This window comes from Camellia sinensis, chromosome 1 (assembly GCF_055761805.1).
Source record: "Camellia sinensis isolate YWXY chromosome 1, ASM5576180v1, whole genome shotgun sequence".
Lineage (NCBI taxonomy): Eukaryota > Viridiplantae > Streptophyta > Magnoliopsida > Ericales > Theaceae > Camellia > Camellia sinensis.
In genome coordinates, this window is record NC_138961.1 from 83187653 (window position 1) to 83206284 (window position 18632).

Sequence of the window (18632 nt, forward strand, 5' to 3'; positions counted from 1 at the left end):
GACCTGTGGAGTGCTTGGATCAGTCCGACCCATCTCTAGCCGATCTACCTACATTATCAGTTGGCGCCGTCTATGGGAAGCAATCCGGCTAACAGTCGTGTTCATTATCGCCGAAAACAGTGTTCTTCTCACTCACCTTCGAAGTTGGATTGAATGATTACGACCAGATCCATGGCTTCACAACATAATACCGAAAACGCTCAAGCCAAGTCCTCCAACCCAAACAACCCACCTCCACACTTCACAGAACTCACTAATAGCATCAACTGTCTGACTGAACAGAACCAAGCCCTGATTAGCGCTTTACTCCAGTGTGATCGACCTGCTCTCATCGTCCACCACTACTAGACATTCCTCTAAATCAAGAATAAGCCCAAAATCATCACGCCTACCAACCACATGTGTCCCAAGGGCCGTTTCTCCCACCATTCACCCCACAAACTCAGTCGTCAAACCCCGAAGGTTTGCATGCCCCTCCTCAGGGCTCGCAACTTAACTAGAAGGAGCCTCCACTTTTCTATAATCACCATCCACAACACCATGCTGCCATCCATGAAGGAGAAGCCATCAGTGTTTAACCTCACCCCTCGTTAGAGGAGACAATATTCCCATTTGGGATGAAGAATTGCGGGCCATGAAACTTCAGCTTCAGGGGGTCATACAGAACATGCAAAACAAACCGTCCTCCACCTCCAACTCCCTTTTTGCTGCTTCTATCAGGGATAAACCTCTATCTCCCAAGTTCAAGATGCCATCAACTGACACCTTCGACGGTACCACCGACCCTGTTGATCATTTAGAGGATTACAAAATGCTCATGATCCTTCATGCCTTCCCTGTCGCGTCTTCCTAGTCACATTAAAGGAATCAACACGACTCTGGTTTAGCCTGCTTAAGCTGGACTCTATAACTTCTTTTGACCAACTGAGCGAGTCATTCTTTAGCCATTTTATTGGCACTCAGCATCAACGACGACCCAGCTGCTAAATATTCGACAAACAAAATGAGAGTCTTTTACGCAGCTTTGTAACTCGCTTCAACACAGAAGCGCTACAAGTCGAGGAGAATGATGACAAGGTCATCCTAACAGCCTTTATGACTGGTTTGCACCCATCCAATTTCCTCTTTTCCCTCTCTAAAAACCCTCCGACCACCATAGCAACCCTCATCGCCAAAACCCAAAAGTATATGAATGCTGAAGACTCTTTGGTAGCTCGCCAAGATTCTACCCTTAGCCCTTACAGTCCAAAGAAAAATGAAAAGAACCTGAGCCTCGACACTCTCAATACTCCAACCGACCTCCCTGCTTTTTCGACCGACTTCCGCGCTCTGATCGATCGGCCCCCTCTTGCCCACCAGGCCACTTCGAGCGGTGCACCCCACTCAACTCACCAATGGAACAATTCTAAACCAAATCCAACATGACTATAACCTCAAGTGGCCCCAACCCTTAAAAACCACCTTAGCCAGGCAAGACCAGTCTAAGTATTGTCACTTCCGCCGAGTCCATGGCCATAACAGAGAGGAATGCATCAACCTTAAAGATAAAATAGAAGAGTTGGTTCGCCAAGGCCGCCTGAGCCAATTTACCACGGCTCGACCCCACTAGAGGGCTAGAGGTGACACCCTGAGATGGAACGGCAGATGAACCCTCGCTAGGTATGTAGATCTGCCTAAACGAAATGATGATAGAACTCAGCAACAACCTCGAGCTCAAGACGGACCCCCATCTCCTTTGGGGTAAATCAGAGTCATTGTGGGAGGGCTCACATGCAGTGGACCCTCACGATCGACACAATGAGCAGCTCTCAAGAAGATCAAATAAGGGTTGGATAAGGAGGTGACGACGGTCAACCGACGCCATAAGCAACCCAAATAATTGTCAGAACCCATCACTTTCACCGATGTAGATTGCTCAGTAGTATGATACCCTCATGACAATCCTTTGGTCATTTCCTCTCTCGTCTCCAACTACAAAGTCAAGCGTGTACTCATCGATAACGACAGCTCATCAGATATCATCTTCCTCACCGCCTTCAAGCAACTCAAGATTGGGGAAGAAAAACTGTTGCCCCTGAAGACCCTCTTGGTTGGCTTTACCGGTGACCAAGTAACCTCCGTAGGGTCAATTGATCTCCCAATCACCATAGGGGAATACCCTAGGCAGGCCACCAAAATCCTTACTTTCTTGGTCATTTATTGCCCCTCCACTTATAATATCATCCTTGGACGCACAACTCTCAATGACTCCCAAGTTGTGACATCCACTTATCATTTGGCGATGAAATTTCCTATCGAGCATAGGGTCGGTATTGTAAAGGGAGAACAGATCATTGCCAAGGAATGTTATGCTACCTCGTTGAAGGAGGTAAAAATGAATGAGGCCATGATCATTAAGGACCTTGATGCTAAGGACGAAGAAGAGGTAATTCGGGGTAAGACATTGGAAGAGTTAATCGTAGTATCTATTAACCCTATAGACGTTATGAAAACAACCAAGATAGGTAGCCAACTAAGTCCCCAGGCCAAAGCTGATCTTACAGCTCTCCTTACCAAGCATAAGGACGTCTTTGCTTGGACTCATGCAGATATGCCTGGCATTGATCCCTCTATCATCACTCATCGGCTGAGCATCAAACTGCAGTTTAGATCAGTCCGCTAAAAACAGCGCATCTTTCACCAAGAGTGCAACAATCTCATTGTTAAAGAGGTAGACAAGCTATTGAAAGCCAAATTCATCCAAAATGTAGACTACCCTAGATGGTTATCAAATATGGTCCTAGTCCGTAAGAGTAAAGGCAAGTGGCAGCTTTATGTAGACTATTCAGACCTCAACTGAGCCTGTCTAAAAGATAGCTACTCGTTGCCCAGAATAGACCTGCTAGTTGATGCAATGGCAGGTCATCAGATGCTCAGTTTTATGGATGTTTTTTTCGGGTGACAACCTGACCCTTATGTACGCTGCAGACCAAGAGCATACGTATTTCATTACGACCGAGGCACCTACCACTACTACGGGATACCATTCGATCTGAAGAATACAAGGGCCACTTACCAGGAGCTGGTCGATGCAATGTTTAAAAGTTAGATAGGTCAGAATATGGAAGTTTATGTTTATGATATGTTAGTTAAAAGCAAACTCATTTCAGATCACTTATCTAACCTGAAAAGGACCTTTCAGAACTTGTACAAGTATAAGATGAAGTTAAATCCAGAGAAATGTACCTTTGGCATAAGATCTGGCAAATTTTTGGGTTACATGTTCAGCCACAGGGGAATTGAAGCCAATCTAGAGAAAATCAAGGCCTTAATGGAAATAAAATCTCCTATAATTGTAAAGGAGGTCCAACGGCTCACTGGTAGGGTGGCCGCCCTTAATCATTTCATTTCTAGGGCTACGGATAAGTGCTTTCCATTCTTCAAAGTGCTCAAGAAAGCTTTTACTTGGAATGATGAGTGCGATAAGGCATTTCAACAACTGAAGTAATGCATGGCCAATCCTCCTCTCCTCTCTTAAACAATCCTAGGGGAGGCACTCTTTCTTTACTTGGCTATTTCCAACATCGCGGTCAATGCTGATTAGAGAAGAAGGTTTAGTCAAGCGCCCAATTTACTACATTAGTCGAGCGTTCAGAGGGGCAGAGCAGAACTATCTCCTGTTGGAAAAATTGGCATTACCTCTAGTCATCGCCTCTAGATGACTCCGACCATATTTTCACGTCCATTCCATCATGGTTTTCCTGGACCAACCTTTGAAAAAAGTCATGCAACAACTGGAGTCCTCTGGCAGGCTCATGTAATGGTTTGTTGAATTAAGCCAGTATGAAATCTCTTATATACCTCGGACAACTGTCAAGGGCCAAGCCGTTGTAGATTTCATTCTTGAGTTCACCAATGTCACCCCAGACCTACCTCTCCCATCGGTCAGCACATTGCCTTAGGAGATCGACCCCCACTCCTGGACTCTGAACGTTGATGGTTCTTTCAGGAAGGAAGGAAGTTGAGCCAGACTAATCCTCACCACCCCAGAAGACGAAGAGTTTAAATGTGCTCTCCGCTTCCAGTTTGAAACAAGTAATAATGAGGCAGAATATGAAACTTTGATAGCCTCAGGTTGGCAAAAGATATTGGGGTCCACCGTATTCAACTATTTAGTGAAATGGGGACTTTGATACGAAAGAGAAGAAAATGAGATCATACAGGGACATTGCTCTACCCTTCACACATTTTTTTAACAGCTTCCACATCAGACAGATCCCAAGATCTAAGAATTCCAAGTGGATGAGATAGCCCAACTAGCCTCGGCCGACTAGTCAAACCTCAGTCGTGGAGTCAGAATAAAGTATTTGGCACACCATCAATTTCACAAGACTAGCAAGAAGTTCATCTACTCCAGAATGAACATATCCCCTAGGCACAGGACATAATCCAATTCTTAGAGCAGGGGCGAACTCAACATCGCAAATGTGAAAGACACAATCACAGGCACAGACAACCATTCCACGGGCAGGATTCCAAATCGCAGCCTACCCCTTTTCAGCCCCTCGCGAGCCACACAACTTCTCCATACTAAGGACCTGAATGTATGTTTTGGTCCCAGGTGAAAGCGCAAGTGCAATCACATGGATCGCGACCTGGGCCACCACAAGCCACGCAATTCTGCTAGGCCAACAGACCTTAAGGTCATAATTGGTCGCGGCCCTGGTTACAACCTCTAACGAGAGCGACCTAGCGCTATCGTGGGTGCAACCTTCCAAACAGGTAAAAAATTCTGCTAATGTGTTAAGTACAAACCAAGGTTCCCTGTGACAATAAACTCAAAGAAGAGACAATACAATCCAAAATAATCACCAACCCAATATCAAAAATATAAAAAAAATCGGGTGTAAACCCGAGCCGCCATGTCAGATCTCTTCGTTGAGATCGTAGGAACTAAGTCGTAGAGCACGTGCAAGAATATAGAAGCCCAAAACCTGCATACAAAGAGAAACAAGACCGGTGGCTCTTCCACCCAGGGGCACTCCGACGACCAAGTCAGTCAAACGATCTCACAAATATCTCGGCTCAAGTAAACAAATAACTCTAAAGTAAAGTGTTCCTTAGACCCATGGCAGTGCCTTCTTTATAAAATGTTTAGTATCCACTTCCCCCTAAAAGTCTTACTTCATAAAACTCTATCCCTTATAAGGATAAGGACTCCTCCAATTTGAAATAGCATTAACTCTCTCAAAAGTTCAACCTTACCCAAACAAGTAGTTTGATATCATCTAGGACTTTTGTCCTCTATCCGAATATCTTAGATTTTAGTATGATCGCATCGTACCTCAACAACCCTGCATCTTGGCTAACAATCTAGGCCACGTGGATAATCCAGGCCACGTGGACAACCCAAAATTATATCCCCACACAGTCATCATCACTATGCTAAAATGAAAAAGATTTAAGAAAAAAAAATAAACAAAAGGCTTTAAAAATAATAGAAAAGAAAATAGTTAAAAATTATATATATATATATATATGTATATGTATATATATAAGAATTCTCTCTTCTACTATAACTTCTACTTTTGGCCAAGCCATGAACAATAGCAAGGGAGGTAGATGGTAGGAGAAGGATAGGGGTGGATTCCCATGCATAATCACTACTGTACAAAAAGAAAAAGTGGGGCCATTTCCCAATATAAGCCATTTTTGTATTGTATTTCCAAAACTAGGCCAACTTCCGACGGAATTCCAAAACTAAGTTAAAACGCCATTACTATTCGCGCTTTTACTGTTAGGAGCGTAAAAGTAGGTGAACAGTAAAATCGCTATTACAAATAGCGACTTTGATTAATAAGTCGCTATTACAAATAGCGCTTCTAGTGTTTGTTAAAAACGCTTTTCCTAACAGCGCTTTTTTTAAAATTGCATAAAAACGCTATTCGTAATAGCGATTTTAAGAAAAAATTTTCCCCGGAAAAAACGCTATCTCTAATAGCGATTTCAGTTCAAATTTTGTTGCCAAAAAACGCTATTTGTAATAGCGATTTCATTTAAATGAAATCGCTTTTTAGATCAGCGTTTTCAAAGTCCTCATATATACGAACAAACCCCCCCCTCATTTGCATACTCAGACTTAGGTTTTTGGCTCTCTCTGCTCTCTGCTCTCGCTCGCTCTCTCTCTCTCTGCTCTCGCTCGCTCTCTCTCTCTCTGCTCTCGCTCCATCTCAGCTCGCTCTCGCTCTCTGTCTCTGCTCTCTCTCTCTCTCCGTGGTATGACATTAACCCTAATTTTATGTATTTACTTTTTGTGTTTGTAAATGTGTTGTATTTTTTTGTCAATGTTAGGGTTTTACTTGTGAATTATTAAATGTGTTAGGGTTTTTATCATTGTGGTTATGAAATTAGGGTTTGGAATTTTTTGGCATACGGGTTAGGGTTTTTCTGTCAATGTTAGGGTTTTGAAATGAAATTGAATTTTTTGGAATCATGGTTAGTTTTTGAATTTTTCTGAATTTTTTATTGGTTTATCAAAATAAAGTATTTTTAATTTGAAACATATACTGTCATTATATAATTTTAAATAAAGTATTTTTATTTATTTGGTTTTTTATTTTTTGGAATAAATTGAAATGCTTTATTTTTTTTGTAATATTATAGCATCAATGGATTTTATTTTTTTGGTTCTAATATTATAAAATTAATAGATTAAAATCTAATTGTAAGTGAAATTCAATAATCTATTTCAAAGAATTGTTTCAAGTTAAATGAGCTTCCAAATAAAGAAAGTAATATTATTTATATGATTTATAAATTTATATTTTATTTATAATGAAATATTAATGTTTTTTGTTTTTTTATTCAAGAGGATACTATCATTTTATTTTGTTATGTTTTTTTTTATAAATTAGTTAATTTCATTATTTCAAATGTGAGAACATTTTTGTCTATGTACAAAAATATCTAAGTTTCATCATATTTATTTCTATTTATGTTTTACATTCTCCTATACAAATGAAGATAGTTAAAATAGAAATCAAAGCATGTAAATGTCATTAATTTGGGAGAAATTGTAGAGGTCAAGACTCGAGACCTGCATTGTGATACCCAAGAGACAAAGGATCCATGTTTCTTTGGGACTATTTAGGGGTTTTGTTTATTGGGTTTTGAATGTGTTAGGATCACATATGGATGACCTACCCCAAAAAACAAATTAAATTAAAATTTAAAAAAAAAAAATAGGAAAGTTTTGTCACATATGTATACTCTGATTAATTTAAGGCAGAGAGAATTACATGGAGGATCAAAATATTTTACATATCCTCATCTCTTGAAAACGTGATAAGATTCACTAAATGCTAGATTTAATATAATTTGATCATCCCAAAATTTCATGGACCGTTACAACAAAACCAAAATATTAATAGGGCTACCCAAAAATAAAATAAAAAATAAAATGAACATAAACAAATTTCAAGGTTTCAAGTCAAAGAAAGGGCACAACAACTCAATCTGGCTTTGCTCCCGTTTGGGATATTAGTTTGGGCGTGGGAGAGATTGATTCGCATTGCCCCGGCTAGGCGGCAAGTAGTTGCTCCTGGTAAGGTTCCCATCGGGCAGGGAGACATGCAGATGCCGGCCGGACCTCGAGGTAGCCGATGGAGGGTTGACATGAGCCACGAGGTCGTATCGACCCACGTAGTGGTCGTGTATAGAGACCAGCTTGACCGGATGATAGACGGCGAGGTATCAAATTTAAATACCTAAATTTTAATTGTCATATGGACTGTATACGTTTATGACCGATTTTTAATAGACTTGTCGTTATTGTAGTTTATCTGGCAGCCTTATGCTGATGTCCTCCACACGCTCCCAGACTACTGCCGCCTAGGTGAGGATATATGGATGGCGAGAGTACCACTCATTTGTTATGACGTGGTTGAGTGGCATCTCCCTGATCGTGTCCTCCGACAGTTTGGTCGGGTCCAGCCCGTACCGGATCGATGTGACACCGAGTGGCGGTTGCATGCGACGGATAGACGTGGCCGAGCCAGCACTGACTGGAGTCAGCATCATATGCGATACATACAGTTGTGGGATGCCCGTCGCGACACTATTGTACAGGCTGACTGGAGCGATGGGGTCCTCCCCTCTCCCGACCCTTACATGTTGTGGTATCGGCGACATACACACCTACTTGTCGGTAATCCGAGCCACCTGTCCGAGGACGGATATCAGGGAGTTGGGCCTTCTCTCGAGTCATTGGTGAGTAGCGTACTATATCTCCGATAATTGTTAATATCATAATTGATTATTTTCAGTCAACTATAGCCTAATATATCTATTTTTTTGACAGGTGGTTCGAGCTGGGAGGTCATATCACTTGGCTGAGGATGCTATTTTCAGACGTGATGGACAGCTTGGTCTGCAGGCCCTTGTAGAGATCAGAGAGTTATTGTACGAGGGGATCCAGCATGCCCATCGGGTAGATCGTCTGCATTTTGGGGACTACGGTGTACACACTGCAGCAGCTGCTCCAGACACATCAGTCCCGTCCACGTCAGTGCCTTCCAGTTCAGCGCCAGCCACAGCAGGTCCTTCGACTTCAGGCACCCCACCACATGATACCCCATACATTTCTCCATATTCCCCACACGTACATCTTACCCAGCATGCTGACCCTGACCCTGATTGGTCACCGCCCCGCTTCATACATGATGTTATTACCCCATCCACCTAGTTACATCCTACTTTTCTGGGGAGTACTTCGACCGCCCCCCGGTTCATGCATGATGTTGCTACCCCACCCACCCAGTTACCACCTGCTTTTATGGGGACTACTTCGACCGCGCCCAGGAGTACACATGATGCAGTTCTCACTGACATCTCACACATTGATGATGAGGGCCATATTGAGCCCCCCCCCCAGAGCGCGAGGGAGAGGTTATGGTCGTGGGGGACGTCGCGGCCGAGGTCGGGGTGCGGGCAGAGGCAGAGGTCGTGGTCGATCTGCAGATCGTGATACAGTTGCACCAGACGAGGGAGTGGGAGTTTCACAGCTCACAGCAGTATATGATCTACAGGCACAGGCAGGATCAGGGGCATCAGATGCAGGAGAGGGGGGGTCACACTCACACTCACAGGCTCCGCAGGCAGTCAGTGGAGGGCAGCATGCAGGGGAGAGAGTGCCAGATATTCAGAGAGTCTACCGTAGGAGACCGAGGAGGGAGATCCACGGTCGGGGTTGTGGGACTGGGGGCAGGTTAGGGCATTAGCGGTTGCGATATGGACTATATAGGTTTTTTTTTTTTTCTTTTTTTTGTTTGTATGTGTCAAACTTGTACAGCTGATGTAAGTGTCATACTTATTTATTCGCAATTATCATTTCACAATTTTTTATTCTTATTTATATTGATGAATCACACAAATCTGTTTCACATCTCTACCCCTCTCTCATTATCCGTAATTTAGGAGAACATAAATTACAAACGCGTTTGGTTTGAACAAAATGTGTAAAGAAGCTATAAAAAATATGTTCGTTGAAGGCTAAAAATAATTGAAATATCTCGCTTTATTGATAAGTCATGGATAAGCATTACAAATTGCATGCATTACAGAAATGCCCTGGGCATTCATCCAAACAATTTCATTCATTATCATCATCATCTGACATCTCAATATCAGATTCATACATAACATCCATGCTCCAGGCGTAGTACTGGTGTGCATCATCCATTAACCCATCTTCGGCACGCTCATTTACGGTCTTCATTAGTTCAGACCTCTGCAAACGTTGGGTCATGCGATTAACCTCGTCGCGGATACGATGCAATGCCCTTTGCAACAACTGTGGAGTGTCAGTTGGCATACGCATGGCTAACCGGCGAGGAAATTTAAGATTAACTTCACGGCATAGCTCAACGAGAACGTTTGCTCGAGTTTTGCGAAATTCCCACTCAGCTCTCATGGTATTGACGGTGGCACGTGAGTAACGCAAATTTGGATTTAATGGGTATTGAAATTCATCTCCATCTGCAACCCAATAGCGACCCATTGCTGAATATAGATCAACCACCGTATATGTCATGATCATATCGGTAGAAATAGCTGTAAAACTTTTGTTGTGGTATGCTACGATATTTATACCATATACACACATGGTAGCTGTGTGTATGCAATTTCCTGTTCGATCACATGCATGCCACTGACCTTATCCAGTGGATACGGCTGTCAGGACTCGACTTTGTGCAGTCATGAACGAATCAACGGCCTGTAGCATCGGCTATTGTGCCGCAGATGCAGCGATGCCTGTGACTTTGTGCATAATTGCAATGGGCACAGTACGTAGGAGGTATGTGACTTTGTGCAGCGATGCAGGGATGCATCTGACTTTGTGCAGTGATACAGTGATGCGTGTGACTTTGTGCATCACTGCATCACTGCATGTGACTTTGTGCAGTGATGCAATGCTGCATGTCACTTTATGCAGTGATGCAGTAATGCATGTGACTTTCTTACTTTGCCATGCTTGTATACGTTGTGACTTGTTTCTTGACATTACGTGATGCATGTGACTTCTGCAGTGCAACTTACATGCTTTGTTTTTTCCGCACATTTCAGAATTCATCTAAGTCACATTATTATGACTGTGAAAAGAAGCAGAAATGCTATTATGTTGGTAAAAAAATATGATGGACGATTGTGTAATGACAATAAAAATCGAATGACTGTGAAGTTCATTAACTGAAAATAAGATAAAATATAGGCACCAACGTTCCAATCGTGTTTACCTAGCAGGTGACCATTTTCTTATGTTGGTGAGAAAAACAATGATAGTTTATGAACAATATTACTTGAATACAAAGAAAATTTCATTTTTCGATTTGATTTATAATTTCTCGAAAACACTTATACGTACTGAAATCGTCAATTCCAAGTGAGTACTTATTGTATTACAAAAGTAAGCATGACAAAATAGTTTCATGTGCCGATGTGACAACTCACTGCATTTTGTTTTATTTGACAACGCACTGCTCGAATATGAAGGGATAGCATTGTGATTCTATGGCCTACAATTATTATTTTATCTTACAACCACATCCGTGACTACATCACAGGTACACAAAGTCACGGGTAATCAAAATTACATGAAATGAATAACATCAAATAATATCACGTGTATCACTTATTCCATAGTGCCCTAGCACCACTATCATGTCTATAAATACCCCAGTATGATGTTTGTTGAAGGCATAACAATAGTAATAGATATACAATTACTATTATTATTATTATTTTTAATTTTATTAACAATGTCTTCAAGAGGTGCAGGAAGTTCACGCCAGCAAAGAAATCCGAAAGTGTGGCTGCTACCTCCATTTATGTATGACTACAAGAGCGAAAAGTACTCAAGTCCGAAGGATTATTATGCTGGTATCCGAGCAGAATGGGCGTTCAGGGTAACGGAGCAAGAAGGATTGTATAATGATCTACGTAACTTTGGGGCACCGGTACCTCATCGTCGTTCATTGACCATGGCTAGACGAAATGTGAGTGACTATGAAAAAGCAGTTAGCAGAATTAAGAAGGAGAACAACAGGATGTTGATGCGGAGATGTCGACATTTCATGCTTCAGCTAGCCACTGAAATGGCAGAAGCAAGCAACAGAGATTTGACAATGGTTGAGCGAAATAATGTCTTCAACAATGAAAAATATCTCTCTGACTACTACATGTCAGATGATGAATAAGAAATCAAACACCGTTATCTTTCATATGTTCGTTCCTGGAGTGTAAGACAACGTTGTTGTTGGTGTAACGTACGGATGTATTTCAAGTATTTTTGTTATGAACCTGAAGTTTATGAAATACCTACATTTATAAGTACACATTTATGAGTTCATGACTTTCTTTATTGAATTGCAATTTGTTCATGAATGTTCTGGATTAATTAATGGATTAATGTATGTTCAATTATGTGAATACTTAAAACACATAAAATAGATCAGGCAACTCGGAGAAAAGGTTCCCTTAACTGGGGCTGCTGAAATAGGGATGAAATTACAACGAATTTCAATCTCCATCAGGAAAGAAGAAAGAGTCACCTTACAATTATTGAAAGTCCAGTAAAAATTATGACTCCGGTAATGAATGAGGGGTTGACAAAAAACTAAACTCGGTGAATCGAACTACCGCCTTCAACAACACATAAAACATAACAGGTAGGTCGGTGAATAGCTTCCCAAATGACAAGAACAATTCAAATAGTCATACTTTTCAATGAAATACAAATAGCGGGTCGTAAGCTTCATAAGCTTCATTTTTTCACACATTGAGTAGTCAAATCGTGGAGAGACTTGTCAGTATATGCAGATAGATTGTGAAGTCATGTGACCTGGTGCACAGTCTTCGGTTTTATTGATTTGTTTATTACAGTCACAACTCATCTCTTATTTACATATGTGGGATTCTCAACTCAGAAAGTCACATGGCAACAGTGAATTCATTGATTTACCTTATTGTCAGCCTGCCTTTATTTTGTCTGTATATGCAGATGGATTGTGAAGTCATGTGACTTGGTGCAGAGTCTTTGGTTTTCTCGATTTTTTGCTCGATTTTTTTTATTACAACTCATCTGTTATTGATATATGTGAGATTCTTTGTCATCTGTTAACAACAGCATGCCTTTATTTTGTCCTTATATGCAGATGGATGGTCTTTGTCATGTGAATTGGTGCACAGGCTTTGGTTTCCTCGATTTGTTGCTCGATTTTTTTTATTACAGTGACAACTCATCTGTTATTGATATATGTGGGATTCTCAACTTAGAAAGTCACATGGCAACAGTGAATTCACTGAATTACCTTACAGTCACCATGCCCTTATTTTGTTCGTATATGCAGATGGATTGTGAAGTGATGTGACTTAGTCCACATGCTTTGGTTTTCTCCATTTTTTGCTCGACTTTTTTGTTACAGTGATAACTCATCTCGTATTGATATATGTGGGATTCTCAATTTAGAAAGTCACATGGCAACAGTGAATCTACTGATTTACCTTACAGTCAGCATGCATTTACCTTACAGTCAGCATGCATATATGTGGGATTCTCATTTATCCGTTCATAATCAACTATATAAACGAGTAAAGGTGAAGACACAACCTTACAACTCAAGGTGAAGACACAACCTTACAACTCATTTCGCCCTACGAAATTATTATTCATTTGTTTTAAAAAATTAGCATGGCTACATGGTTCATAGGAGGGAGTGGGGGTCGCAGAGGTGGTAGGAACTTGCAAAGGGGTGAAAGTTCACGACGAGGAGGGGGAAGGGGAAGTGGCGATGCTGAAGATGAAACACCATTTCCTTTCTTGGATGCCTCTTGTGCTTATCATGATAGGTTTGGGAAGCGACATTTCGTCATGCCCAAGTACTATCGAGATCCATGTGGTTTGGTGGAGGATCCATCAGAAAATCAAACAGGATATGGTTATGCAAAGGCTAGACTTCTTAAGTGGCCCGCACTATTTATAGAGCGAGTGCAAAACGAAAGATTATGTCGGGAAAGAGGACTGAAGGTGCCAAAAGCACGTTCTGTTGAGATCCAAAAGGAAGATCCTGATAATGTTGATCGACTATGTCAAACACTAGAACGTGAGATTTCTCAAATGGGTCGTAGATTGGCCCGCGATATGCAGCTACTCATACTTAAGAAGGATGCCCAGAAGAACAAAACAGAACCAAATGTTGCGGCTATCAAGGCTATCATGGAGGATCCTGAACTTGTCTCTGACGCTGAGCTTTCGGATTGTTCAGATTCTGAGCCACCTGCCGATTTAAGCGCGAATTAGGTGTTAATGTCTACACTTCGGCAATATAACAACTTCCATTAATATGTAATGTCTGTGTTAGAGTAAGTATAACTGTTATGTTATGTTATGTTTATGTTTAAGTTTATGTTTATGTATTGTGTCTGTCAAATGTTACGGCTATTAATATGCAATATTAGGTCATGAATTAGGTGTTTCTCTATCTAACTGTTATGTTTATGTATTGTGTGTTCAGTTAAGAGTGTCCAGGATGTATGTAATGTGTGTTCAGTTCATGGTGTCCATAATATATTTTTGTGGGAGAATTATGTCTGTACTACCTACGTAACTGAAAACTATTACATTTGCAACTTCAGTTATGTTGTTTTCATACCCGTAAGAGTATTTTGTAAAGTACTGACTTCGTATATTATGTATTAAGTATTATTACAAAAATGTTGAGAAAATTTATTTTAGGAGCTCTCGCTGTGGCCTTTGTCTTCTTGGCCTACTCCGCGGTGGTCTTCGCGTCTCACCCTTCGTCGTTGCTCGTCGAGTTGCACAATGTGTGGGTGTGCTTCGAACTGTACAGCATGCATATCACATTCTAACCCATAACAAAATAAATTTAAATGAAAACGGGTACAAAACGGTTTTACTAAACTGGTTTACTAAACTGATTTTCTGAATTACATTCTCACCTTCTAACCCAAAACAAAAGAATAAATATATATTTATGTTTAAATGAAAACGGCTTTCGTAAAGCCAAAATAATTTTCTAAATAACACCTTCCAACCCAAAACAAAGACAAAAGAAAAAAAAAATTACATGAAAACGACTTTAGTAAAGCGAAAAAAAAATAATTAATTACACAAAACAATAAGCAAAAAAATATTTTACATGAAAACAACTTTAGTGAAGACGAAAATTTTTTTTTAATTACATTTTCTAAAACAATAGCGATTTTAACAAAAAAAATTTTCCCAAAAAAATGTAATTAAAGCTCATTTAACTTGAAACAATTCGCTATGAAAAAATGAAAAATCGCTATGTAAAATTAATATACTATTCATAATAGCTAAATGAGCTTTAATTACATTTTTTATAATAGCTAAATCGCTATGTAAAATTTTCCCGAAAAAAATTCAATAATCTACATGAATATGATTTTGAAATTATATATATGAAAAATAGTATGTAAAATTAATATATGAGAAGAGGTTTTTTTTCATATTATGTAAAATTTATGAATTACACATTCTAAACAAAAACAAAAGAAAAAAAAAACATATTTTAACATGATAATTGCTTTATGTTTTTTTCTTTTGTTTTATCTTGAAAATAGCGTTTTATTCCAACAAAGTTTATGTTAAAAAAAAAATTTCTGTTAAAATCGCTATTAGAAATAGCGTTTTTTTGGAACAAAATTTGAACTGAAATCGCTATTATGAATAGCGTTTTTTCTGCAAAAAAAATTTTGTTAAAATCGCTACTATAAACAGCGTTTTTTGGGAAATTTTTTTTTGTTAAAATCGCTATTGATAATAGCGTTTTTTTGCATTTTTAAATTTGTGTGAAAAGCGCTGTTAAGAACAGCGTTTTTTATTGGGAAAAAGAATAACCCTAGAAGCGCTATTTGTAATAGCGACTTATTAATCAAAGTCGCTATTTGTAATAGCAATTTTACTGTTCACCTACTTTTACGCTCCTAACAGTAAAAGCGCGAATAGTAATGGCGTTTTAACTTAGTTTTGGAATTCCGTCAGAAGTTGGCCTAGTTTTGGAAATACAATACAAAAATGGCTTATATTGGGAAATGGCCCGAAAAAGTGTACCAAAATTGAAAGTCCAGCAAAAAAATAGTCAGAAATTTATAAAGTCATGAAAACATTCTAGTAGAGAAATAGGTAATTTCTATTATGAATGAAAGTACAACATTTTTTATTTAACTTTGGCAATCAATTATTATAGTCAACTTATTCAAATTTATATAAACAGAGAATCCTTCATTTTGTGCATAAAATAAGGAAAGAAATGAAAAGAGATGGGGAGTGAATTGCAAAATATTTAAGAAGAGAGAAGAGAGAAAAAGAATAGGGAAAAAAAAAGAAAAAGAAAGAAAGAAAGAAGGTGCTAGGAAAGTGTTGAAGCTTCTTGGGATGGGAATTTTATTTTTGGTCAAGCGAATCCAGTCGTTAATCTCATAGATGGATTGATCTCAACCGTTCTAACCAATTGTGTGAGAGAGATATTTTGAAAAATCATACTACTTTATTATATAGATAATAAAAATATATATGGATTGATCTCAGCCGTTCTAACCACTTGTGTGAGAGAGATATTTTGAAAAATCATTCTACTTTATTAAAAAAAATTGAGAATTAAGAGTCTCGGCCAAACAAATTAGTGCAACTTCTTCTAAAAAAGAAAAATTAAATTAAAAATTTTATTTTGACATTAGGGAAGAAATGGTTTTGGTTTTTATTTTTTATTATCAATTTTTAACTTGCAAGAAGTTGCACCAAATGAACCTTTTTATTTTCTAAAAAAATAATTTCTTATATAATAATTTTGACAATTAAAACAATTTGGATAGGTTTTGGCCTTAATTTTTCCAATTTCTACCCAAATCCAAAATATAAATAAAGTACTTTACTCTAATCATGTGACATTTACTTATTATTTTTGGGATTGGCCATAAGCCCTCCTAATTTCATTTTCTTGTTAAATGGACCCAAAAATAAATAAAAAATTAGTACTTTTAAAACTCCCTCATAATTATAAAATCTTATATGAAAGACAAAAATTTGTTATTTGAATATTTTATTTGACAACACATTCTCTCTCTCTTGACCAACTCGATGGTTGTTCATCATCTCTTCCATCTTCATCATCTACTGGTGTTGCTCATCCTCACCATCGGCCGGTAATCACCATTTTTACCGTCAAACCACCACCATCTTAGATTTAATACATACGAACTCGTATTTGAGACCAATAATTTTAGATCTAACATATAATAAAATGAAATAAAATAAATTTTAAAAAAAAAAACCTTAGATTTGATAGAAAAATGAGAAATCAAGATATTACAATGAAAAATCAAGAATTTTTTGTTTGTTTGTTCATAGATCTAAAAATAAAATTTAACTCTGGTTAGTTCATTTAGTATGTACTCTATTTTTTCTAACAGTAAAATTTTACTCTAGTTAACAACATACTGATATGCTTAACGACATTAAAATTTTACTTTGAATCATATTCAGAGTAAAATTTTACTCTTTTTTTTTTTATTACAGACAAGCTACGAGAATGGCTTTACAAAGAGTGTTGTATCATGAACCAGAGTAAAATTTTATTGTTTGAAGAACAAAGCTTCATGAGAAGAAGAAAGAGAAATAGGGGGGACAGAGTTCAAAAACAGAGGATCATGAGAAGAAGAAGAAGAAAAAGAATGAGAGAAAGATGGTGTGTCACACACACACACACACAGATAGCATGAACCATCAGAACTAGATAGAGTGTTTAGGATCTCAGATCTTAGGTTTGTGAATCGTCAAAAACCATCATTTTTCAGCGACGACGACTGTGAATAATCTCATATCTAAGGTTGTAGATGCGACGAGTGATGATGGCAATGAAGACGGTAGAGAAAGAGTTCCATGGTGAGCGGCGGTAGCACCATTAGAGAGCAGCGATGGCGTCGATAGAAAGCGACAGTGATAAGAGTGAGACAAAGAGAAAAGAGAATGAGATGAGAGAGAATGAGTGATTGCAATTTAATACACACATATATATATAAGGGTATTATAGTAAAAGAAACAAATTTTAAAATATTATGAAATTTTGAAAGGATCCATATAATTCTTGTCCTTTTAAAAGATAAGTTAGATTGAGAGATCTATCACCAAATCGCCCTTATTTTTTTAGCATAAGTGATGTTTATTTGAATTGTATAATTCAAGCAGATTTTGGTAAAGCTGAGCTCCACTACATGCCCAAACTCTCAGCCTTAGCATTGGGTTTAGGTCCAGTCCACACTTAGCTTTAAAAATTAAAAGTTGAAATAAAAAAAATTGTCACTCATGGACACGATCAATCCGTCAAAACAGATTAACCCCACCCAATCCATCTGATTTTTAGCAGTTTTGATAGTATGAGTGAATGGATGCGGATGGAAATTTTCAAATCCGAAGATGAATGAGAGGCCATTCGACCCAATTCAAATTTCCAACACCCCCTAAAAATGATGTTATGTTTTTATACTTTGTATTTTAGAAAAATAACATTTTATTTAGTAATAATATTAGCTACTTATGAAATATAAAAATTTGGCCTTTATTTTAATTATAAAAAATGAAGGATAAAAAATTTTGGACTCAAATAAAGGCTCAAAATAGTAAAAAAAATACTCTAAAATAGTTTCAAAAAAAGCATAAAAGAGTAAAACTCAAACCGCCAAATCGATCCGCATCCACCCGCCAACCAACACGGCCTACTCAATCTACATCCACTAACTAAGCAGATGGATGCAAATTTATTTTTTCCAATCTACCCAAATTTGGACAGAAGACAGATGAAAGGCCACCCGACCTAACCCGATCAACCAGTACCCGTAACTCTCACTCACACTTAATGAATAAGAAGAAAATTAGATTGGTTGTAATTGAGTAGCATAAATGGCATAAATCCATCCAAAACACCAATATTCATACCTAAATTATCTTCTTCCTTTTTTTTCTTTTTTTTTCCTTCTTTTTTTTTCCTTCTTTTTTTTTTTGAAAAATTCTAGAAAAGCAAATTTTGAAAACGGAACCCAATAAAGCCTTTTAAGTTTTT

General features: G+C 38.4%; 1 protein-coding gene across 1 annotated transcript; it reads left to right on the top strand.

Annotated features, from left to right (window-relative positions):
• The first annotated feature begins 7607 nt into the window (after nt 1-7607).
• Nucleotides 7608-8722, top strand: LOC145804856 (serine/threonine-protein phosphatase 7 long form homolog). Its single transcript, XM_082900119.1, has 3 exons — nt 7608-7728; nt 7816-8247; nt 8339-8722. Exons 1-3 carry the CDS (start codon nt 7609-7611, stop codon nt 8720-8722), a joined length of 936 nt encoding a protein of 311 aa, XP_082756245.1. The 5' UTR covers nt 7608.
• The last annotated feature ends 9910 nt before the right edge of the window (nt 8723-18632 follow it).

Coding starts and splice junctions, on each gene's coding strand:
- LOC145804856 (XM_082900119.1), top strand. CDS start 7,609: ATGCAGATGCCGGCCGGACCTCGAGGTAGCCGATGGAGGGTTGACATG. Junction 7,729..7,815: donor ACCGGATGATAGACGGCGAG/GTATCAAATTTA, acceptor TCGTTATTGTAG/TTTATCTGGCAGCCTTATGC. Junction 8,248..8,338: donor GGCCTTCTCTCGAGTCATTG/GTGAGTAGCGTA, acceptor TTTTTTTGACAG/GTGGTTCGAGCTGGGAGGTC.